Genomic DNA, 24,014 nt, shown 5'->3' with positions numbered 1-24,014 from the left:
ATGCCTGTGATTGTGCTAGAGGCCAGAGACTTCACCAGTCCCCTCTTTGTGTTGCGGACGTGGGAAGTCCTGTCGACCTGTACGGCTTTCAGTCTCGTGGCCTCTCTAGAAGACGAAGAGTTGAACCACTCTTCTGACCCCGGCACCTTCAAGATCTTCTGCATGTTCACCTGGTGCTTCTTCTTCGCCCTCACCCTCCTCATCCACATCCTCAGCATCATTCAGTTCCACAGCCTCATCCCGATATCCTGGAAGAACCTGACCGCGACTGCGGCGGTGCTGGGAGCTCTGATGAGCCTCAGCACCTCTGTGATTTTCCCCTGGATGGTTATGAATCAAGACAGTTTGTTCCCGCGCCCCGTGGCGGCCACGGTGGCCTCCTGTCTCACCGCCCTGGCCTACGCCTCCGAGTCCTACGTGCTCCGGACCCAGACCCACGAGCAGAGGGGCTACATGGGCAGCATGCCCGGCCTCCTCAAGACCCTCCAGCTGTGGGGAGGCTGTCAGATGGTCCCCCTGGTTGTGGAGGTGGTTCGTGAGCTGCCCAGTAGAGTACAGGGCTGGCAGCAATGGGTGTCCGGCGTGTCCTACGGTGTCTGTGTCCTCATGTCCCTAGTCACCCTGGTGGTGATTTTGGGAGACCTTTCTGGGCGATGCCTCATACCTTTTGACAGACTGTTGGCGGGCTTCAGTATGATCGGGGTGCTGCTCTTCATGGTGGCCACAGTGATCTGTTTTACTCAGATATTGCAGATGAAGGGCCAGCAGAGTGTCGTCAACAAAACTATGGAGCTAGTTATCATGGAAACTGTGATCGCCAGTATCACACTGTTAGCGTACACAGTGGACCTCGCCTTCTCCATCAAACTCTTGTGTGACAGGAGTCACATGTAAAGTTGTTTGAAAGTTTAGGATCTGAATGAAAGATTTTGTTGTGTAGTCAAATTCTCTTTCTAAAACAATGAGCTAAATTAAAAGACTTTTACAGATATCAAAAAATAATTACTACCACGATGACACTGTGGTGTTCTGTTGAGTTCTATGAATGTGTCTGGTTTTACTGACGTGAAAAAGTTGTGTGTCATTCATATAGCAGTTCACTGTGACACACAGAGGTGTAATGGTGGGGTGAAAAATGGTACCGCCAACACAGGGCCCAGCTACGGGGAAGGTGCTCTAAAAGCCTGAGATGGAGAGTGAAATGCCAAATCAAAGTGTGCAGAATTAAGCACATATAACAGGTTATCATTGCTTGTTTTAATGTGGTATGAACAGTTCCGCTGATACATATGACCCAGAATACGACTGTACAACCACTAAACCTGGGCGTGACAGGTGCAGTAAAGCACAACAGCATCTTTTATGGACATTATAACGTGTTGCATCATAGTTGCAGGCCAGTTGTCATTACTGATATATATCTTTAAAAGACTGTTGACTGTGTACGTAATTTAGAATATAGGAATTTAAAAAAAGAAAGAAAGAAAGAAAGAAAGAAAGAAAAACATTTACCCCAAAAGATTCAGACTGATAATAAAATCACTGGCTAAAAATTCATGAAAATTCCAAGTCTGATGTTTATTTATGTTTTTCAGATTATAAACTTGAATAGCTTCCATGTGACCCGTTGCCATTCACCAACACTAGATGGCAACACCACATTAACATGTGCCGCTGTTCAAATCACAGGGCTAAACTTTACCTTGAATGTTTTCCTCCAACCGAAATATATGTTTAAAGATAAGATAAGATCAGATCAGATAAGATGATACAGGTAGGAAAAAAAAAAGTAGCCTACAGAAAGAAATATAATACAAATACGCATGCAATTAAAAAAAAGAATAATCAAAACATTTTTTTAAGGAAAATGTAAAACAATAAATACCACAGTATAAAATAAATACACACACACACACACACACACACACACACAGAAAATACATTAAAAAAAAATACACCTTGACCTATACATTGAAACATAAAGAAAACAGATAATAATTGCATGTATATATAACAATATATTGTTAATTGTACATTTCCAGGATATATTGTATATTGCACAGTTATAGTTATATGCAGAGTTTAGTCTGAAGATTTTTAATCATATAAACCACACCAAGCTTTTGATGCAAATAGTTCGGAAAGACTGAAGAGTTGCTGTATTTATTCACACTGACAAGAATGACATTGATTAGCCTCATACGCTTTCTTTGTAAGAAAATGACTTGATAAAACCAGGTAATCACATTTTCTTTCTGGGTTTGTTTGGCCGGTTTTGTTGGGAAATGTTTAAATTGAAAATACACTCATGACGTTGTTTAATATTTAGGTCATTTAAACTTTGTAATATCACCTAACTCTTTTGTACTGTTCTTATTTCGTGGATCGATTAGTCCGAAACCCCCTGCGTAACATTAACAAAAACTTATTTACATTCTACACTGTTTACTTTCTCACATCTGCCTCATCTGCGTCAAGGCTTATAAAGCGGCTGTGTCGAAAAGTCGATCGGTTACCTCCGGCCGCATAGCGAGCCCGTTATCCAGCCGCTCGCGCTCGATTGCTCCGGCCTGGCGTGTTGTTTTTTTTTTTGTTCTTCAAGGAACTGAGCGCAGTTAGTCGATGTCAACAGGCTGCGCGAGGAAACCAGCCGTCGGAGGAGCTTGCTCGGCTCGAGGAGACGACAACAACAACACGTTGGAAACCTTCGTGCTCCTTTCTTTAAAGTTTAATTTTTGTTTCGGTGTTTTTCCGGAGAGAAATGACATCCCCCACACTCGGTAAGCTTATCTTTTGACTTCTCTTTTTTTTTTTTTTTTTTTTTTTTTTTTTCTGTCTGCGAGTTCGGGCCAGCAAAACGGACTTTAAAACAAATTCACTTCCTATCAGGCAAAGTTTTTCCCCTCTCTTGTTCGTCCTTCTGAATACGAAGCCATTTTTAAACGAATGGCCGCTTTTAAAAAATAATTTAAAAAAAAAAGAAAAAAAGAAAGAAAACAAAAGTGTGTCAGTTAACGTTGTTGTTGTTGTTGAGCTGGTTATCTCACCTGCATCAGTAGACGGGCTGGTTTCACTAGTCGCTGTTAAGGATTCCTGTTAAAGCTCCAGAAGTGTGTTTACACCGCGTTAGCACGGATATTAGCTCGTTTAATTCCTCCCAAATGCTAAATTGGTACGAGGAAGACATTGTGATTGTGCCATATCGTTTTGGTCACAGCCCTTAAACAAGTGTGTTCAAAGACCACACGCATATAAGTATTTGTATTTATGTTGTTTTTGTGCAATCGTGTTGATTTGGACCACTTCTCTTGCTGATGCTGTGTTTCCCAGAAGCCCCCCCGAGCACCACGGACATGTGAAACCTGACTCTGCAGCAGGCAGACGCAAGTCCCCAGGCTGGATTGAATGGCAATGAGGATACAAGGTAAGCACTTAGCCAGTAAATTTGAACTCGTTTATTGATCCGTTTCCTGAGCTGCAAATGACCTCAGCAAGGGGGCAAAGTCCAGAGAGATAGAGGAAGAAGAAGATAGGAAGGATAAACATAGCTCTGAATAGTGATCAGGAGTCTGAGGGGGAAAAAACCCCTCCTAAAGTAGGATATCGTAACTACAAAGAGGTTTAGCATCTTTGTCAGTCACCTGCGCTGATGCTGGTGCGTAAATGTGAAATTGTGATAGTGCCACGGACATCAAGTCCTTGGGCGAGAGGAGCGGCTTGTTTTTTTTTTATATACAAACACACAAATATTACAAATGCAGCTCGGGGCCTCTTTCTCTCAAGTGTGGGCGCACATTTTCACCTCAAGGATGAGGATGAGTTGCTTAAAGTCAACAGCGGCAAGGTGTTTTACAGGTTTCTTTGCACACAAGGTATATTTAAAATGGTAAGAAACTCACTTTGCATAAAGACTTTCTACCATTTAATCTCTCTTTACTCCTGACAGAGGTCTTTATAGTTTTGTATTTCATGTGGCTTCTTGCTACTCCCCCACCCCCCCAAAACAAATGCCTAGATTTTATATTTTGAGTCCTGAGTCATGTAATGATAACTAATTGATGGCGAAAGCTGTTGCTGTGTGAAAGGGATACACACAGTCGTAACCTGAGGCCATGCTAAAGGCAGCAAAACATTTTTTTTTTTTTTTTTTTTTTGTGCTATTTGGATAATAAATTTACTTTTGTCACTCTCCTTATTCTGTTTTATTCATCACATGATCTTTTTCAGTTCTCGAATATGATGCAACACCATTATGGTCCTGATCCTTGAACTTGTCTTTACAATCACAAAACCACAAAAATTGCTTTTCTGTGTCCTAAGATTGAACTTAAATGCTGTTTGTGAGTGTATAATTCACAATAAATGGAGTTTTGACCCTCAGATTTGCATAAACAGGAGTTAATCCATCTTGTGTAATGCGAGTAGATCACTACTTAGATTAATGTTTGTTTCTCAGTGGTTCCAACAAACTGTGATTATCAAGGTTCCTGACATTTAGGTCTCCAATCAATTGTTGATATTTGCATTTTTTTACGCATACACAACATACTGTATGCTTTAAATTCATGTTATGTATTGTAGTATGTTTTTGCATGTTTCTGTACAAATAATTGATCCTTTGCTTGGATATAAGAGTTGAATCAGATGTGAAAGTTATTGTTTTGCTCATATGAAGAGTTTGGCCTCATGCAGCGCGTAGAAATGAAAGAACGTGCCATATTTCGAATCACACAATTCAAACTCGTGATCTGAAATGTGTTTTTGGGAAAGTAAATCCATACAAATATTACAGAATATACATTATATATGTAGCTGACATGTGAAAGAAAACATCAAGAAATTGAATATGTGTGTGACAGAAACGGAAGTTTACATCCAGAAATTTGCCGCCTTTAATCTTTCGATGGTTCAAAACAGCACACAGGTCAGAAATTAATGTAATTTGTTTTAATAGTAAGTTTAAAGAAAAGACTGGAGTTTTTCACTGTAAATAAATCCCTTAAAAGAACCAAACCCAAGAATTACCGGCTGACTAATAAGGATTATGTTTACACCTAAAGTGTGATATTGCGTACACCCACAAACAAATCCAAAGCCATAAAGTACCACTAAAGCTGAGAAGCTCACGTTTTCTTGTCGAAAATAACGGATAGGATGAATATGAAAAGGATTGAGAGAGGAAGATGTCATTTTTCTAGTAAAGTAAAGGCAGAAACAGGATCCTGACACCTGTAAGAGACAGACGGAGGTTGAGTTGGGAGCAGCAGGTGCAGTGAAAGGAGAAGTCACACTTCTGCGTGTCTCGGCAGCCGAGCTGGCGGCGTACCTAAATGATTTGGAGAGGGTCGGTTCTTCATTTCCTGTTTCTGGAAGCGTGTTAAAAATAAATTGAGCGATAACCGTTCAGAATCAGAGTGCACATCACCTTTTGCTTCGGTTAAAACGCTCTTAAGCCCTCGGTTCGAACACCGAACAGGTTTGACTAGAGGTCGGCGGTAAAGCCGAACTTTTCTGCCTGCTCTTTCTGTAATGTGGTAAAACAGGTACTGTAGTAAAACAGGTAATGTAGTAAAACAGCGCTTTGTATCTTCTCACCACTGTTATTTATGTGGAGTGTCTTCGACTGAGACGAGGGACATGCTCCGTGTAGGAACTGGCCGACACCCCTGTTGACTGTACACCTGTTCACGGCTTTGACTCACTTTATGGCCGTCCAGGTTCTCAGCAGGTCTGACCTATTTTTACACAACTCTTTTTTTTTTTTTTATATTGGTTTGGTCAACATTCGGTCACAGCTCAGACCAGCTGAGAAGCAGCATCGTAATATTTTCTCTTCTACTAACAATTTAAAGGAAGCTAATAACGGTTTGCTTATTAATTTGAGCTGACTGCAATCACTTTGCAGAATCATTTGATTTGTTTACAATCGTCTTTATGAAAACAGCTGGGTGAAAACTAACACTTATATTTCCATCACTATATCCACATTTGGAGGTTTGACTAGCAATTTTAACGTCATCCTCTGTTGGTACTAAAGTGATTCTGATTGGAAACCTGAGGGCACAAAGCCCCGCCCACTTATAGTTTAAACTATAGGCCTGTCAATCAAACTGACCCACCCCACCTCCCAAAACACGGCTTTGTGAAGCTTATTTTCTAATTAATGACAGGATTATTTTTAGATGTACCGCCAGAAAACTAATAAGAAGGAGTTACTTTAGCTAACAACACCGAGATAACTTGTGGATACATTTTCTTGTGTTTGTATTTCATGAGAGAAGTTGAATGGGAGTTTATGGACCCGCAGGCTTTTTTGGAGCTGACTCCTAGTGGCACTCGGTGGTATTGCGATCTATTGCACTTCCACATCGGCCTCATTTTCAGACCCAGAAGCTACGTCCGCTTTTATAAACAGTCTGTAGTTGCACTTCCTTCTTCTGATATGTTTGAATGGCACAAGTTGGGAATTAGCAACTTCTAATATTCGACCGACTACATTTCGATGAGCATCTGTTGACATTAACGTCATGGATTTAGTTTCTGAGCCAAACATCACAACACCGCTGTGGGCAAATCTTTGTTTGAAGCCTGAAACTTTTGGAGGCGATTTGTTGAATTTACAGCAAAAACTTGTCGATCAATGGGACTATTTATATGTTCCAATGTTCAGTTCCAATAAATTGCTCTTATTCTGGCATTAAAAAGACGATTATGTCATTAATCGCATTTATTGATATGACAATTAATGGTCAACTAAAATGTAATGATCACAATGGCCCCACTTGTACTTGGTGACATTCAGCCCATTACCATACGTTATAAAGGCACATAAGATTTCAGTTTAATTGAAGTTCACCACAGGGGCCGCACTGTATGCATGATATGACAAAAGAAGGGTTGTAGATAATACTCCGAAAATATTTTTCTACTCTAATCTGTTTAAGATCGGAATCTTTATGGAAATTCCTCAGTTTGACTTTTGGTTCCTGAGGCTCCTGACTTAAAGTTTTATTGAAATTCAAAGTGATAAAAACCAAACCTCTTCTTACAGTATGTCTTTTTGATGTACTTAACAAGGGGAAGTTAGGTTAGGTTAGGTTAGGTAGTTACTTTATTAATCCCCAAGGGGAAATGTTTTCGCTACAGCAGTTAGTGCTTTGCTTCGACCGTCTCGTCACGGCCCCTAAAATGAGTTTATTACTCTTCATGTCTGCAGAACTTTTTACTAAAGTGATGAAAAAGTTAGACATATAAACATCTTTTATTGTTAACAGCAGCACCCTCTTGACACAGTTGGCAGTCTGGTAGCGCAGAGTCATTAAGCCCAGCATAGTGTCACATGAGTGTGCTCGTGGAGGCAACTTAATGTAGTTTTAATTGGAGCAATGTCCTCGGCTTTGTTGAACATGTGATCCTACTATAATTCCTGTGTCTGTGCTGGTTTCTATACAACTCTTTGTAGACCTTTATTGTGACGTTGGTGGTAGTAGTAATGCACAGGAGTGCACAGGGCAGTGCAAACGTATACAAATTTATTCTTGGATATTTTTACTTGTAAACAACTCTGGAACCAAATCTATTGGTGCGTTCATGAGCAACTGGAAAGCGGGAAAGTATCCTACCTTCCGAGAAATCACCTGAACGCCTGACGAACTGGGAATTTCACACTCGGAAAATCAGAGTTGGTTTTTTTTGAGAGAGAGATCGGAGAAGTCGGTCTGACGTCACTCGACATGGAAATGTTTGTGGTGAAAAGTCCTTTTATGGTTGATTTAGGTCCTACTAATTAGAGCAGGGTGTCGGTCCATTAAACAATACTAATTACTATGTTGACAGGCAACGACAAGTGGTAACAGCCTTTGTGCTAAAAGCAACACGTAGAACTGTAATGTACAAAAAAAAAAAAATAATGACCCCAATTTGTCCCTGTGATGGTCTTACATGGGTGATGACGAGGTTGTTTGTCACTCTTCTGTATTCTGGCAGCAAATAGAGCAGATTTTCTGGATGGCTGCCATGTTTGCCTTTTTGTTGTTGCCACGTGAACGCTCTCAACTGGGAAGTCGGCGGTTTCCAAGTCTGAACTTTTCCCCACTTCCCGGCATGCCTCAACGCACCATATGCTTACATTGAGTTTAACAGTCTGCCAGTAAGAAGGGACTGTTATTCAGAGTTTTATCACGCTGACGTTATGAAGCCGCCTCATCGTTCACGCAGGTGTGCCGGCGAGCATCGCCGCTCTCGCGCACAGGTGCGAGAGATATAATGACCATCACCGAGACATCGGGGGGAGAGGGGGAGTGTCAGTCTGACAGCGAGCGGTGACTTCAGGCCCGTCTCCTCCGCGCCCCACGCCGCTGTCAAAATAATCACTTGTTACAGGAGGGAAGAGACGGGGAGGAAAGGTAGCAGGAAGTGTGTAAATATAGCCCGGCTATAAATACTGCTTCAGAGTTTCTCACTTGAAACTGAGGCACAATTCACAAAGCGGCAGCGCGTGCGTTCACCGGCAGGCAGACTATTGCACGAGAGCCGGACACGAGGTGGACGTGTCTTTCATTTGCAGTTTTTAACTTTAGCCCCGGGCAATCAGCGCAGCTGTCCATCACGAAGATTAAAGCCCCTCTTTTAGAGTTTCAGTCAGTCGTTCACCATCTCGGGGCTGCTCCCGCCCCTGATAACAATGTTGTCTTTTGTCGTTACAGTTTTGGCCGAGAAATACTTCGCCTAATTCCTTTCACAGTGTCCCGCCCTGATAACAATAAACGCACGATTACAGCATTCCAGGCTTTTCGTTTCCGTTCGAGTTCTCGTTGGCAGGCCGTTGAACAACTAAATGAAAATGAGAGATAGATTTGAGAAATGCCTGATCGGACTGAAACTATTTCTTTTCGTTTACACTTTTAATATTTTTTTTTTTATGCAACATTTTACAATTTCATTAAATTACATCAGATATTGGAAATTAAATCTTTCATTCCTGTAAATCATTCACTGATTAAATGTGCAGCTCGGTAATCCGCAGATTTTGGTTTTGATCTTTTGTTCACTTGTTCACTTGTGAAGGAGCTCCTCGGTGTTTGATGTCGTGGAACTGCATTGAGTCGCACGAAATTTAATTACAGCGGACAGAAGAGGTTTTTTTTGTTTTTTTTTTACAGGTGTGGTGAACGTAATGAGGAAAAATCTACATCCCCAATCTACCAGAGAAGAACTCCTTTAATGTAATCCTGCTCTCAGACACTCATCAAACTGCTGTGGTTGATGTAATTGTCTGTTTTTCACTCTGTGTTTTGGGGTAAACTTAATGGTTGTAGCATGTTGACAGTCGCCGACGGGGCCAGGAAACTATTTGGGAGAAACAGGAGAGTCTTTGTGGAAGTAAAGCAGGAAGTTGTTCATCCTGAGTTCAACCAGATGTGGCTAGAAGTTTCCAGACTGCGGCCTGATGTTCTGCAGCGTTCCCATGTTCTCTAGTTAACGAGAAGGCGTCATTCGACTGTGGCTTGTTTTTGGATAAATCACTGTAGTCCTGAGGAGATTTACTTCTTCATTTCTCCTGTCAGGTTTCCCAGAAATATGATCCAAACGGTATGTGGAGGTCTTATGAAACGGGCGCCGCTCGGCCTTGACACCGTGTGCAAAACATGATTACATGGTTGACCTTTGGAATTTAATAATAGTCATCTTAACTCATCTTTCTGTGTTTAACCAGTGTCTTTTTTTTTTTTCTTTTTTTAATCTGAAGAAATGTTCATGTGACTTCCTGCTTTGGGGTTATTGATCTGAAGCAAGAGTTCAAATCATAGAGAAAGGAAGTTTAAATAAAAACTAAAACTCACAAAGTGAGCTTAAATCTCTGCTTTATAAAAATCAGTTTAAAGTACTGCCATCGGGTTTAAAGTTCTATAGAATGAAACGGAGCTGGCGTTCGGGCTGACTGAGTCCGTCTCTGTAACCGGAGCACGGAGGCTCATCTCTGATCTGTATCTCACTTCTGTCACCGTTGCAGCCAAGGAGGTCATTCAAAAGTAATGAGGGCTTGTTGATAAGCTTTAAGCAGTTAGGCATGAGTGCATTATTTAACACGAACAACGTCCGGGTCACTGAACTGTCCCGGTTCGAAAGAGGGCCGTAATCAAACGGTATTAAATCACATCCGGAGTGCTCGACTTTCAATGTTTGGTTTGTGTTGCTGTGGTTGTGTGAAAACCTATTGTCACAGTCTCTGTTTCTGAAAACCGGATTTTTTTTTTTTTTTTTTTTTACTTCCTAGTCTCGGTGGAGGCTCTGTCACATGCTCTTCATGAGGCAGCGTGTTCTCACTGTTGCGATCCATAATTGAGCAATCCAGCCATCTGGATGACCATTTTAAAAACAAAAGTTAACTCTTCAAAATCTGTCAAAATAGCTTGTTCACAAGAATGTGTGAATATTAGCAAGAAAAAAGAAACTTTAAGAGGTTACTTGAATTCAGTACTTCCGTTTACTAAATCATTGCATGTATCTGTAGTTTTAGCTTTTAGTTAGCTTGAAAGTTATCTAAAGCATCTTTAGTTTTCTCCACTTGAATAACTCGCAGACGTTTTGGATGCACCAATCAGCAATTTCCGTGTTGTTAAATACACAAATAGTGCAAGCGTACGAAGAAAGATATTAATACACTAGTATAATTTAGCCATCAGACATATGCCATTTCTGTCTCCTTATTCCAACATTAGAAATGAGCACACGCCACACTTTCAAATCATTTGCACGTCTCAGTAATGCTTAGAAACCTGAAGTATAAAGTAAAGCCTGACCGATAATGGATTTTTTTGGGATATTAGGAAGTAAAAATATTCAAAAATTGTGATACTGACTGAACTGCAGTTGTCAAATACTTTGGACAATGATATTTAAGAGGATAAAACGATAAACTTTAAATTGTCCAAAATAACATCAGTCCATTCAAACAGTAAATTACTAAAAACACAACTAAAACAATGGTTGAATTACCCCAAGCATCTTTTTCTGCATTATATTGTCTAAAACAAAAAAAGTTCAGTCAAGCTCTAGTATAAAAAAATGTCAAATATACAGTTGAGCTAAACTGTGATTTTGGCTGCTATTCTTTACGAATTTGAAATTTACAGGAAATACAATTAATTCAGTTCAATTTTATGTCTGTCCCACCAAAAATCACAGCGGGGCATTTTACACCGTAATGTCCTGACAACATTTATAAACAAATCAACGATTTCCACATCAGGAAAAACTCCGCTTTAACAGGTAGAAACCGCCGACAGAACCGGGCTCAGAGGAGGAGAACAATCTACCTCCGCTGGTTGGGGTGGAGGGAGAGCGGAGAAAGAAAAGAGCAGCATAGGACAGAAACGGTGTATTTAGAGTACGTATTTAAACAAAACCGTTCTGCTGTGACAACACGACCATGACCATCTCTGCAGCCACCATATCTGATTCATGCATGTCTTTCGGACCGTATCTCCTGCGTTCGAACAGCGTTGCCTTGTTAAATCCTCCCTCCTGTGTGTGGCCCCTCAGAGTTTATTATGTGGCATTGTTTGTTTTCCTGTCCATTGTCCCAGCACGAGACAGCGGATGCTCACTGATGAAGTCCTGCGACGGCACCGAAGCCTCGCACTTATTGTTTACGGAGGTCGTATTATTCAAAAGATACACTTGCACCTCGCCGGTTTCTCAGTTTTGACGAGTCCAAATGTCACGAGACTCATTTGTACATTTGCAACTGTAAAATTTCATTTCACGGAAGCGGCAGCACCAGAGGAGCCGTGAGTTGTTGTGTTTTTTTTGTAGCAGTGATAATGAGCAAGCGCCATAACAGCAATAATACAATTATATTTTGTTAGGACAATATGCCGTTTATGTTGTTGCAGTCGGCTGAGGAATGCTGGGAGACGGTCGACACCCGTAATGACCTCACCGCCTGCCTCTTCGATCCCCGCCTATCTCACCAGTTTGTCTGCATTCTTAGGAACAGTTTCGGTTCTGTCGGGCTGTTGTTGTTTATGTCGCTCCAGAACAAGAAAACGGCCGTTCACAAACCCGACGGGCGACGTCACTGCCGGTCGCCGCTTGACCTTGACAACGTTGACATAATCAGAGAGACGGATACATGGAGCCATTCTTTTTAAAAAAAATGTGTCGAGTCATTTTAATGGTGCATATAACTCCTGTGCAGCTATTACAGAGCTGGAAGTGTTTGCTACCATTCCTGCAATGTTGGATAATGTGAGCTCTGGGCTCTGAGAGGCTTTCGCTTGCATCTCTGCCCGTGTACACACAGGTAAAGCCATTACTGCTGAAAATAAACAGCAGGATTTAAAGTGGGACTTCCTCTAATCCGTTCCTCGGCAACAGGAGCGGTGTTCCGGGACTTCATTATGTCTTCTCTCCTCTCGGGGTGTTTTTCTCTCGGTAGTTTAAATCTCCCATCGCGCAGCGAGCATCCTCTCAACGCCACTGATATCATCTGAAACGGTGGCGTTTGACATTTGAGATCCTCCGACGGGGGGGCTGCCATGCGGTGTTGTATTGGCAGAGAGCCGCGCGCACGGTGACTTGCATAAAACGCTCTCACTGTGAGGTTACTGGGCTGCAAACACTGGAAACGCTGTCGGACGCTTCCACTCTTATTCAGCCTCACGCACACATTTAGGAGTTCAGGGCTCTAATCTGGGGAATTTTACTTGTTAATCCACACTTATATTTGTCTATGCAAATCTTTACACAGTGAAAAATCTTTATTTAGCGCCACTTTTGAGCTTCTGGAAAACAGACACAATATGCACCATCATTGTGTATTGTAATATGAAGGCAGTGTTTCTTTTCCCAAAGCCACGTAGCAGCAGTTTCCGTAACTGTTCTGCTTATTTTTGATTAAGGCCATCTCCTAAGTGACCTACAAAGAGCTGTTGGGTGATATTTGCTGCACGGCTCTTAAACAAACATGCTCACCAATCAGATTAGATTTAGCTGGAGAGGTGAGGAAAATTGGCCAATGGATTTTTTTGGGGGGGCAAAAGCAACTCCCGTCCCACTGGATTGTCGGATGTTGTGTCCTTCGCCAACAGCTGTAAGGAAGCTACAGCAAGTCATCCAACCACACTCATGGGTAGGTGGGAAAAACAGGGAGAGGTCAAGGGTATTTCCACAAAAGCATTCTGGTTGTTGGTCTCAGTGTACGTAGAAAAGTGAAGGATTAAGATTGATCTTAAGCCTTCACTGGGGCCCCGACAGCGTACGTGACCATTTGCAGCATGTTGCAATTGTTGTTGCACAACGATTGTTGACCCCCATGCAGTTCCCTCATGGGGAAGAAGTTTCATAAACTGTTGGAGGACCCAACAAGTCCTTTGTTTGGAGCACACTGACCCTTACTCCACTGACTGTCACATAACTCCTACTGTCAAAGACTTGAGGACATTTATCAGCCTGTTTTAGATACACGGTAATACTTGACTTTTTGTACACTTTTTAAAATGAGGCCAATGCGAAGTGCCATAAACTGCAATACCACCGGGGGCCACTAGTTCACTCCTTTAAGTGCTTACATGTACTGTAGCTGTGGCTGATGAGCGCCTTAAACTAGAGACCAACAGAGGTAATCCTCACCAACCTCCATGCAGGTTGTGTACTTGGCGTTGCCTCTGTGGCTGAGGTTTCTCCTGTATAATACTCTCCGTGGGACAGGTGATCTCCTGAATAAACCTTTCGACAATGCAGCACTTTGAATTTTCATATGTCAGACACAAAATAAATGCTGAGAAGTAATATAACCACAATGATCCCAGTAGCATGACTGAGTATCGCAACAGTCATGTGTTGCGGAAAAAGAGATGATGAAGTGCTTGGATGACACATGGCATGGTGGGAGTTTCCTTCCCTACAGTCACATTGGTGGCTCCAGACCGGCTGATGAAGTGTGATTTGGAGCTTCTGATGAGGTCATGGAGGAAGAGGCCTCGCAGTGAGACGCTGAGTCATGCCGCTCCGAGGACTGGGTTCATTAAGGAACCCAAAGTTTCTGAAATATTAACATTGATTTCAACAGCATATTTGATGTTGAAAGAAGTATTGAATTTCCAGTGAACATCAGTGACTGATGGTTGAAGTGTTTTTAATTCAACCAAGTAAAAGTCATCAATTCTTGTTTCCTCTTTTTGTTGATACACTTTTCCTCATCTGACTACATTTAGATACTTCTGCTTTAGTGAGGGAATTCCTGTATTTCATGTGATATTTTTGAATCCCTTTGAGAGCAGTTGTGAACTTTGAACTCAGTGGTTACTAGTAGAGAGAACAGCTGAGATACAGCTGCAAGCGTGACTTTCAGGGGAAAACTGTTTTTTTTGCATGGATGGCATATTCTTCATTATTGGGGTTTTTCTTATCACTTCATTTATATTTGCATATTTGTACCATGTGATTTAGATTTTTTTACAGCTCAGTTCGCTTGGAGCTTTGACGGAGGTGAAACCAAAACTACTACCGAGTACCAGGTACTATCCACAAGCTGTGCCAAATGGTGCACGAAGGAACTGGCCGTGGAAAAGGAGCTTAAAAGTTACTTGTTCAGCTGTCTTGATTTATCCAATCAACAGTCCAGAATCCAACACAATTCAATTTATTACCACAGAAGACAAAAAAAACCAGCGACTATTTCATTTTGAAAGGCTGGAATCAGTTTTTACAGCAATAATGGTTAAAAAAATAAAATAAAATATTTAATAGTTAATTGATTGTATTTTTCTGCTGATCGGCAATTATTGCAGTTTTAAACTCTAATACAAAATATGATGGCCTGTTTATATTTCCTTCCTGTATTTGTTTCTGTCATTTATTGTAGCATCGCATTCAAGAAGCCAAGTAGGACTACTGGTTACAGATCCTGACTTTAACTAAACTCCTAAACTACAGTCTATAATCTAACTGTACATTGATTGTCTGCATTAATGTTGGCTTTATTTGTTCCTACGTTTGCCAATATTCCTCTGGTAATATTAAAAATGTGTCTGGTATAAAAGCTGTGTAAAGTTGGCGAGCTAAACTCTTTTATATCTTAGGTGACAAATAAGACCTGAAGACACTTAAAAAGTTCACAACTATGTTGAATTAGTTTCCTACTGAGCTAAAATGCAGCACTGATTTGACTCCTGATTGCTGGAAATATTAAGTTTATAAATGTACCATGGCCCTTAAGACAGGATAAATCCATTTTAAATTTAGGCCACTACACATGTTGGTAAAAAGACACCGCTGTGAAAAATAAACATTTTATATCAAAGGTTTTTAATTACAACGACATCTTTCTCACATCCCCGGCTTATTATCATTTTTCTCAACAATACTCGGAATAAACAGGCCCAATCATGTTCAGCCTCTGAGTCCATGTAATCGCTCTCTGTGAGTCGCTTTTTTATTCCCTCTGCCTGCTGCTCTATAAAGAAGAAGTGAAGTGTGAACGGGTCCCTAATGAGAGCAAAACACGAGGGTTAATGAGGCCGGCTTGCTTCTTGTAATTAGCTTCATCAGCATCAATGGCAAAGATTGCGTTCTGCACTGTTGTCTAAGTCTGTTCATTGGCTCGGAGAGAGGCTCTGGGGACACGAGAAAAACAGGAGTCTTCATTGTTAGTGTGTGAAGATACACACTTGGATGGACGGCCAAATGCATAAATACGTATTTGTACATGCCCACTTTTTGATGTGTTTGTTTGTTCCACTTCCATAGTGCTTCTTTTGGAGATAGAACCAGCTCTCCAACCATACACGCCAATCATGTACCTACTCACCCATCTTACCACTAATCCTAAAGCGCTGCTGGCAAACACCGCCTGTTCCTCGGAGTCCTGTATGCTAAAGTGAAATCCACGTCCAACTGGCCGTCCACCAGAATGGCCTCATTGTGTTGCCGCGGGCCCGAAGGGCTGGATCGCCGGGGACAGAGGTGGCTGGCAGACTGCCTGGCTGAGTAACAAGCTCACTCGTGACCCATGTGACAATGAGTGGCGAAGTTTTGTCTGCAAGTGAGCGAGCCAGCGTGACCTCTTGTCACCTCCGCTGTCCGGACAAAACACGAGCCAAATGTCAACAAGGCACCGCCATTATTTCTGTTTTCACATCCCGAGGACGTCACGCAGAGACACACAAGAACCAACAGATCGATCGCGTTGTGTTGCCAGAAGAGTCTGGCGACGTCTTCGCAATGAAAATGGATGATAGCAGTTCTCATCATGAATTACTCTTAATCGTGAATGTGAAAGAGCTGTGTTGTGTCAAGTCTAATTTATTTGTATAGTACAAGCACAACGACCGAGGTTGACCGAGGCGCTGTGGTGTCAGAGGTGTCTGTGAGCTACATCAGACCCGAGGGTGTGCTTTAACTTCATTTATCGGCACGACAGTGATGCGGCCTGTAAGCATCGCTGAAGTCAGTAGCCTCTTATGTGATGTATGCAATGTTTGCTACTCCAGGAAGTAGTCCGACCCTTAGCAACGACCTAACAACCCAGACGATTTCTAGCCCGTTTTATTGCTTTCTTAAACTGAATAAATACAGCACACAGGACCACCAAACTTCTTGGCTCGCTCAGTCTGGTTGTAACCAAGATATCTGCTGAAAAAAAATATATCGATGGACTCGTGTATTTTTCAGATTTTAGCACCGCGTCACGTGTTAAAACCAAACCGGTCCAGCTAGCCGCCGCTAGGATTTTAAGTACGTGACTGTCCGTGGTGTTACGGTACGGGTGCTGAGAGCGACAAAAAAGGAGCAGGTGAGAACCGATTTCACCAAACGGGTCACAATTAACAGACCTATAACAAGTAAAAACAGCATTATATTGTATATTATATGAAAATCTATTCCGATTAAGGAGGTGGAGGGATGTTTCTAGTGATGAACAGGGTGTGATGTCATGCTGATTTTGCAAATGTACAGTTGACCAATCGGATCTCTGGGTCAGAAACTACTTGTTGTATAATTTGGCTTTTTCAACAAGCCACATACCAAGTATGAAGTGAAGGAAAAGTGCAGCTTAACAATGAATTCTTCCCTCATAAGCACATTGTTCTGCATTACACCGGGAAGTTTAGTACCACCCTAAAATCATAGTTACACGAGTCACATGCAGATGTGGAAGTCTGAACACCGATGTACAATCTCACATGTAAACTATCAAGTTTGGTTACTTGCAGTCGAACCATCACTCGCAGCTTCAGTCTTCACTGCGATGTTAGGAGGCGAGTTTCGGCGGTATTAGATGGTCAACGCTGATTGGTTGAGAGCTGCTCCAACAGTTTCAAAATCAAGCTGACCTCTGCACCGCTAAGATGCAACAACTGGAAACAGTCCTCAGTGGAGCTCGGCCAGATCAATGTATTAATGTTTGGTGGTACCAGCACACAATAATCGCCATCATTATTAAGTGTTACATCATTCAAGTTCGTTATCTGGACTGTGGCTGTAGTCTGTTGTCTCTGGAGTTGTGCCCTCCAGGTCTGTGTTGCAATATGTGTGTTTAACGGGTGCCTCACAGTGTAATTACGTAATAAAGACCTTTCAGGATGTTGGGAGTTTTACAGACGTTGTTAAGCAAGAAAGTCAAAGTCCAAAAGTCTGGTTTTTGTTTATGTTTGCAACCTAAAATGAAAAAAAACATTCATTATTCTCGAAACCGTTGTAAAGTTTCGTCCAATTGTCAAATATAGAGTTTTGCTGCAGCGTTCACGCGCTTTGTCGGTCTTCCTTCTCATTGTTGCCTTCTTTGGTCTCGATTGCACCTGATGAGGCTCTTTGATTGTGCTGAATATTTAAACGGGGTTTGTGGCAGGTATTTGTGAGAGTGTCAGCAGGTGGTGAGTGGGATTTGGCGCTCTAATCACCGAGCGTTTCGCTGATGAACCGAAGTCTGACACAATCAAACACTACCTTTGTGAGCACCCACACAGTCGCACATGCAAATACACATAATTTCCTTGAAACGGGAAGCTAAATTAACATGATATACACCAGTTGTAGTTCCTTAATAGATGGCTGGGGATTCAGTAATGTATTGACATTAGCATCCTGTCCAATGAGAATATGATGTTTCATATCTCCCCCAGACAGTAATGGGAAATTCTCTGTAGAGAAGTCTTTTTGAGGGATGGTGTACACATTTGCTTCTTCTAATATACGTTGTTTTTAAACGCCCTTTTTTTTTTTTTTTTTTTTGTAACCTGTTGGCTAGAAGCTTCACCAGGACTGTCTGTTTTGCACTATGAAGGATTGAGAGATGGTCTTTTTTTTATTTTTTTATATAAAGAACGCGAGTCTATCATCATAAATAATCGACCAGAGCGGCCCAATTTGGGGTTTGGCCCTCACCTTCTTTGTCTTGGCCCACCGTGGGACGTCTTTTTCGCCTGATTCTCAAGTGCTCTAAAATCCAAACTGTAGGTTTTGTGCAGCTAATAAACATGATTTAAGCGTCTTTATTAAATTCAATCAGCCTCCGTCTTGCATACGAAGAGTGATGGTGTTCTCTCTATCTCTCCTGTTACTGTGTCCTACGTCACTGACTCGAGATTAAAGAGTAGTTTGTACGATTTTTCTGACATTTTATTTTTGATTTAGAAGGTTATTTTTCTGTAAAATATTTTAATTTTAAGTGAAATGTATTTTCACACAATATAAACATTTATTTTTGACCCGCAGCCTCCCATCCAGATTAATGTGTTACTCTTCATAGGAAAGAACTATTGACTGTATATAGAAGCGTCGTAGCTTCCGGCTCTGAAAAATGAGGCCTATGGAGAAGTGCCTAAAGCTGCAATACCACTGAGAGCCACTAGAGGTCGGCTCCAAAAAGCCTCCAGCTCCACAGACTCCCATTCAACTTCTCTCATTAAATTCCAAGTCAATCAAATTTCTCCACCAGTTATCTCGGTGTTGTTAGCTAAAGTCACTCCTTCTTATTAGTTTTCTGGAGGTCCATCTGATAATAATCCCGTCATTAATTAGGAAATAAGCTTAAAAAAAAACGTGTTTTTGGGGGCATGTCTGTTTGATTGACAGGCCTGTGGTGCAGTCAGGTTACAGCTATCGGGGGGCAGGACGTAGTATGGACAGGTTTCCAATCAGATCAGTCAAATCCACCGCTCGCTCCTCCCCATCTCGCCCAAATATGGTCACTTCCTGCTCCAAACTGCTCCGAACTAGCAAAGATGTAATAAAAAAAATTAAGAAATGAAATAATGAAAACATTTTCAGTTATCAAAATACCTGATTATATTTCTGTTATTTTATTAATGTGGCGTGATCTCTGTTCTGTCCTTGCAGACTGCGTCTCAGTGGGAGTACTGAAATGACCAGCCGGTATCCTCGCCATGCAAAGAGTACTCACTCCACAGATAAACAGCCACAAGCTGTGGTCCCCAAGCTCCATGTCCAGCGATCGCTGTCAAAGGACTCCATCACCATCCACTTCTCAGCTCTTGGGAAGGAGGAAGAGGAGGAGGAAGAAGATCTTTACAGAGCAACTGTCTCCGCTACCTCAGCCGCTCCGGATGACTCACAAGTTCTGACAGCCTTAGAAGCTAGTGAGGAGTTGTTTGAAGACGTGCCGTCGGACTCCGCAGCCGGTGTCGCTCCCGAATCATCCAGACTTTCACCTGTTTCGAGACATCACACTAACAGTTCCCCCACGCAACCTCGGTCTTCAGTCATGTCTGAGCAAAAAGCCGCGGCGTCCAACTCCTCTCCGACGAAGTCTCTGAGCTTCCCCTCCAGTGACAAACCTTTCCTGAGCCTGGTGAAGTCTCTCTCCTCCGACGCCGAGTCTCGTGATGGAGCCTCCTCTGTTCCCGCTCCGTCAGTGAGGCACCGGCATCTCATGAAGGCTCTCGTCAAATCTCTATCCTCGGATACATCCCAGGACTCCTCCTCCTCTTCCTCCTCCACCACACCGTACCGTCCTCCAGAATCCCGCCTCAACCTGCAACTCTTCAAGCAGTTCACGCAGTCCCGGTCTGCCGCCATGTCATCGTCGGCGGCGGCGAGCGATTCGAAAACCGCCCCCACCTCACCGCTGACCTCGCAGGACACCCGCAGCTTCTTCAATGTCTCGGAGGTGGAGGCGCGGATCGAGGACACCAAGCGCCGTCTCTCCGAGGTGATGTCCGAACCGCTCCAACTGCTGAGTAAGATCATGGACGAAAAGAGCAGCAGCTTGGTCGGCAGCAGCATCTACCGGCCCAAGGCGCTCTCCGCCAGCGCCTCCGAACTCTCCACCATCACCTCTTTCAACGGGCAGCTGGAGAGCAACAACAACAACTACTGCATCAAGGAGGAGGAAGGAGGTGACTGGGAGGTCGAAAGCCCCAACAGCGAGGCCTCTGGTCCGGATGAATCGCCCGTCAACCTTTCTGTTGACACGAAGAGCCCCAACAAATCATCTCTGCTTTCCATGTCGTTGGACAAGTGCTCCATGTCTGCTCTCGCCAAACAGGAGGACGAGGACTACTGCATCCTGTACAGCGAGGACTTTGAGACAGGTACCGACACGGAGGGCGACGCCGTCGATCGATCTGATAATACTGGAAGCCACACTAAAGTGCCACAGAGTGGAAGTACTGAATCCTGCAGCGAAGATGAATCTGAGAGCATCGAACCGCCGAGCGTGCCGCACTATACTCTCCTCATCCTCACTTTACTGCTCTACGGGTGTTTTGTATTACCTCTGCCGAGCTACGTCGGAGCCGTGCTGCTTGGGATCGGACTGGGATTTCTTTTAGCCATCGGTGTTGTGTGGCTGACGGGACCAAAACCTTCTGGAAGAGACTTCAGACATTCCAGACACCACGGGAAGTCGTGGAATCTCACCAAGTTGGACATCAAGGAGCCAGAAATCTACAAGGTCGGTTCATATTCGCCTCTCTTCTTTTTTTAGTCAATTAATAAACTTTTGGATTTCATTCTGTCGGGGCTGCAAAAAATGTCATGACAGTGAAGGTTTTCCCTCAGACGCCTCAGAAGGTCATAATATAACTGTGTTGACAGTCTGACAACCAGCTAACATTGCTAAAAAACAGCTCAATTCAAGTTAACATAATGCTAACAACCTGCTAACCGCTAATTTTGCTTAAAACCATCTTAACTCAAGTTAGCAAACAGCTAACGATGCTAACAAACACCTATCGACGCTAACAAACAGCTAACAACCCTCAGACGCCTCAGAAGGTTCCAGTAGAACTTGTCGACAGTCTGACTCTGGGGGACGAATTCACGGTGACACAACCACCGCCAACGTCAAAGAAAACCCACCTGGTGTCTCCTGACCTGAAGCGTCTTCTTCGGTCTCGGACAGTGAAGCTCCGCCCCCTCTCGAAACGTGAACGTCACTCAAGTCTACTTCGTCGCCGTAGACTTTCTGAAGCATTTCCAGGGTCTCTGTTGACCGTTTCCAGAGTTTGACCCAAAATCTGATGTTTCTCTGCTCCAGTTTCAGCTCCGCAGTGAAATCACAAATGTTCACGTACCAGTTGTCCCAAAAACGTGTTGAACTCGGGTGCTGATGTTGATCACGCGCCGAATACTTGCTCATGAAGGTTATTGGCTCCCTCTGCTCCGTGCACGTTATGCTGCTGCGCTCCGTTCGTTTGCAACACCGATCCGTCTCTGAACTTATTTGACCACTCTCGTATTCAACAAATTTCCGTTTTGTTTTGTTGTTACTTGCATTTGAACAAATGGATTAGGACATTCCTGACATTAACAAAAGGGGACGCGTCTGCCTGCACTTCAATATGCAACAGTTTGGCTGAAATATGATTCGACACAAATTCAGGATGAGTACATTGGTACGGAGTTCATTTGGTTACACGGCATCTTCTGTGGATTATAGTTGTGACAGATATTATACCTATGAAAAGATGTGCCTATCAAATGACGTCGCCAATGATCATCGAGCGTAGTAATGCAGCTGATCAGAATTTTCTCCTTTGGTTTGTTTCATGGATAAGATGGACGCTCCGGTCAGAGTTAATACTGTTCATTACATCCAAAGAAACATTCAGAAAGATATTTATAGACCTAAAGCAAAAATCATTCAGAGTCATTCATGTAATATTGACGAATCATTTTTTTAACATTCATTTTTCTATTCCGAAAACAATATGAGATACTTTATCATGACACTCCGTTCGGCTGCGTCCGTGAATAAAGTCAAACCTGCCTCTTTTTAAGAGGCATTTTTCCACGGCGGTTTTCACACCGAAGTGACAAAGCAGCAACTGAACTGCTGACAGATGCCGGCTGAATATAGCCGGATGAATTTCAAAGGCTTCCTCGCCGAGCAAGTGACAACAAACTCGTTTGTGGCTGCGCTTGAAAAGACGGTAGTTCTGAGACGCCGTGTGTGAACTTCAGCTCACCTTTTCTATCACCGTGGAAATATGTTACGCAGGCGACAACGCGGATATTTACAGTGTCCTCATTTCCCCGGCAACGCGTCAGATCGCTGTCTTCTGTGTGTCTCGGAAAGGAAATGCAATACGGAGTGTATTTAAAAAAAAAAAAGGGAAAAATTGATCCGAATGGCAATACTCGTCTACTTTTCTAGTTCGACGTGATTTTTGCAGCTCGGTCCTCGAATCTGTGCGTCTTTCTCGCAGGGCTGGATGAACGAGATCCTGAACTACGACCCGGAGACGTACCACGCCACCCTGACGCACTCGGTGTACGTCCGCCTGGAGGGCTCCATCATCCGTCTGTCCAAACCCAACCACAACGTCGCCCGCCGCACCTCACACAACGAACCCAAACCAGACGTCAGCTACGTCAGTCAGAAGATCTACGACCTCACCAACAGCAGAGTACGTGGTTACACTGCTGTCGTCACACACACACACGTGCAAATTAGAAATGTATATATCTGTACAGTTTTTATCATAACCTGCATATTCCACCGAAATCATGTTTTCGGGTCTTTTATTGGATGTAAACGTCGTTAAATGGCTTCTTCTTTTTTTTTTCTTCCCGTTTTGTGGTCATTGTTGTCATTTCCTTCTCTGTGCTGCAGCCTACTGACAAACTTAATACAGCCTGCTGAGTTTGAGTCATTAAAAACACGAATCCTCCTATTTATTGTGTAACTATTTCACGTACCGTGTGTGTGTGTGTATGTGGCAGTAGGAGAATGCAGTAGATGGTGATATAGTGATGTGTTTTTACGATCTGGAGTTTGCACGTTTTGGTTTATTTTTTTATTTACCGGATTTTCTCCCAACACACTTCCTGCTCGCTCGCGGTGGTCTCCGAGCGGCTTCCATCAAAAAAATAAACTCACCGCCTACCTTCAGGCGAGCAGCGCAGCGATTCGCTTCTGGGACGCTACTGATGTGAAGCATTAACTTTAATGACGGGGATTCACTCCAGCAGCCGTGTCGGAGACGGAAACAGTGGAAAATAGCCTTAAATCGTTCCTTATCTTTGATCAGTGGAAAATGTCACCTTAAGCTGATAAATCTTTGAACAACAACACATTTTTCTGGTATTTAAGTCCATTAAGTAGATGGTAGAAAGTTGGCCGTCATGTCTTGGAATTATTGAAAAAAGGTTTGGAAATTTAGAAGATCAAACTTTACGAGACATTGATTTCTCCTGAATCCTCCCTCAGGTCTATCTGGTGCCTCAGAGCCTGGCCAGGAAGCGAATCTGGAACAAAAAATACCCCATCTGCATCGAACTGGCCAAACAAGACGACTTCATGTCGAAGGCAGAAGGTGACAGGTGGGAGGCCAGCGAGGGCGTGAGCGCCAGAGACCGAGGAGAGGGGTCGGGAGGAGCACAGGAGCGAGGACCGCCGTCCTCCTCCGGCAGAGACCTGTCCCTCTACCTGTTCGGGAGGACTGGGCGGGAGAAGGAGGAATGGTTCCAGAGATTTCTGTCTGCCTCTAAACTCAAGGCGGAGATGAAGAAAGGCTCCGGTGTTGTCGGGAGTAAGAAAGGCG

General features: G+C 43.0%; 2 protein-coding genes across 5 annotated transcripts in view; both read left to right on the top strand.

Moving 5' to 3' along the window:
* On the top strand, nt 1-894 carry LOC138208649 (myeloid-associated differentiation marker-like). Its single transcript, XM_069166712.1, has one exon. The coding sequence runs from the start codon at nt 1-3 to the stop codon at nt 892-894; it is 894 nt and encodes a 297-aa protein (XP_069022813.1).
* LOC138208785 (testis-expressed protein 2-like) overlaps nt 890-24,014 on the top strand; it is a 35,716-nt gene continuing 12,591 nt past the window's right edge. For 2 of the 4 annotated variants that reach the window (XM_069166903.1, XM_069166900.1), the window contains exons 1-5: nt 890-2,780; nt 3,331-3,424; nt 19,345-20,920; nt 22,677-22,877; nt 23,681-24,011. In XM_069166903.1, coding sequence (XP_069023004.1) covers nt 19,370-20,920; nt 22,677-22,877; nt 23,681-24,011 — 2,083 coding nt within the window. In that variant the 5' untranslated portion in view covers nt 890-2,780; nt 3,331-3,424; nt 19,345-19,369. Of the gene's footprint in view, nt 2,781-2,898; nt 3,229-3,330; nt 3,425-19,344; nt 20,921-22,676; nt 22,878-23,680; nt 24,012-24,014 lie in introns of those variants that run through there. The other 2 variants (XM_069166901.1, XM_069166902.1) reach the window with 2 other exon arrangements.

This window comes from Embiotoca jacksoni, unplaced genomic scaffold, assembly GCF_022577435.1.
Source record: "Embiotoca jacksoni isolate LCO1_2020_lvr unplaced genomic scaffold, fEmbJac1.0.p SCAF_4, whole genome shotgun sequence".
NCBI classification, from domain to species: Eukaryota; Metazoa; Chordata; class Actinopteri; family Embiotocidae; genus Embiotoca; species Embiotoca jacksoni.
Note: the sequence above shows the minus strand (reverse complement) of the source record. Positions and strands in the feature narration are given on the sequence as shown.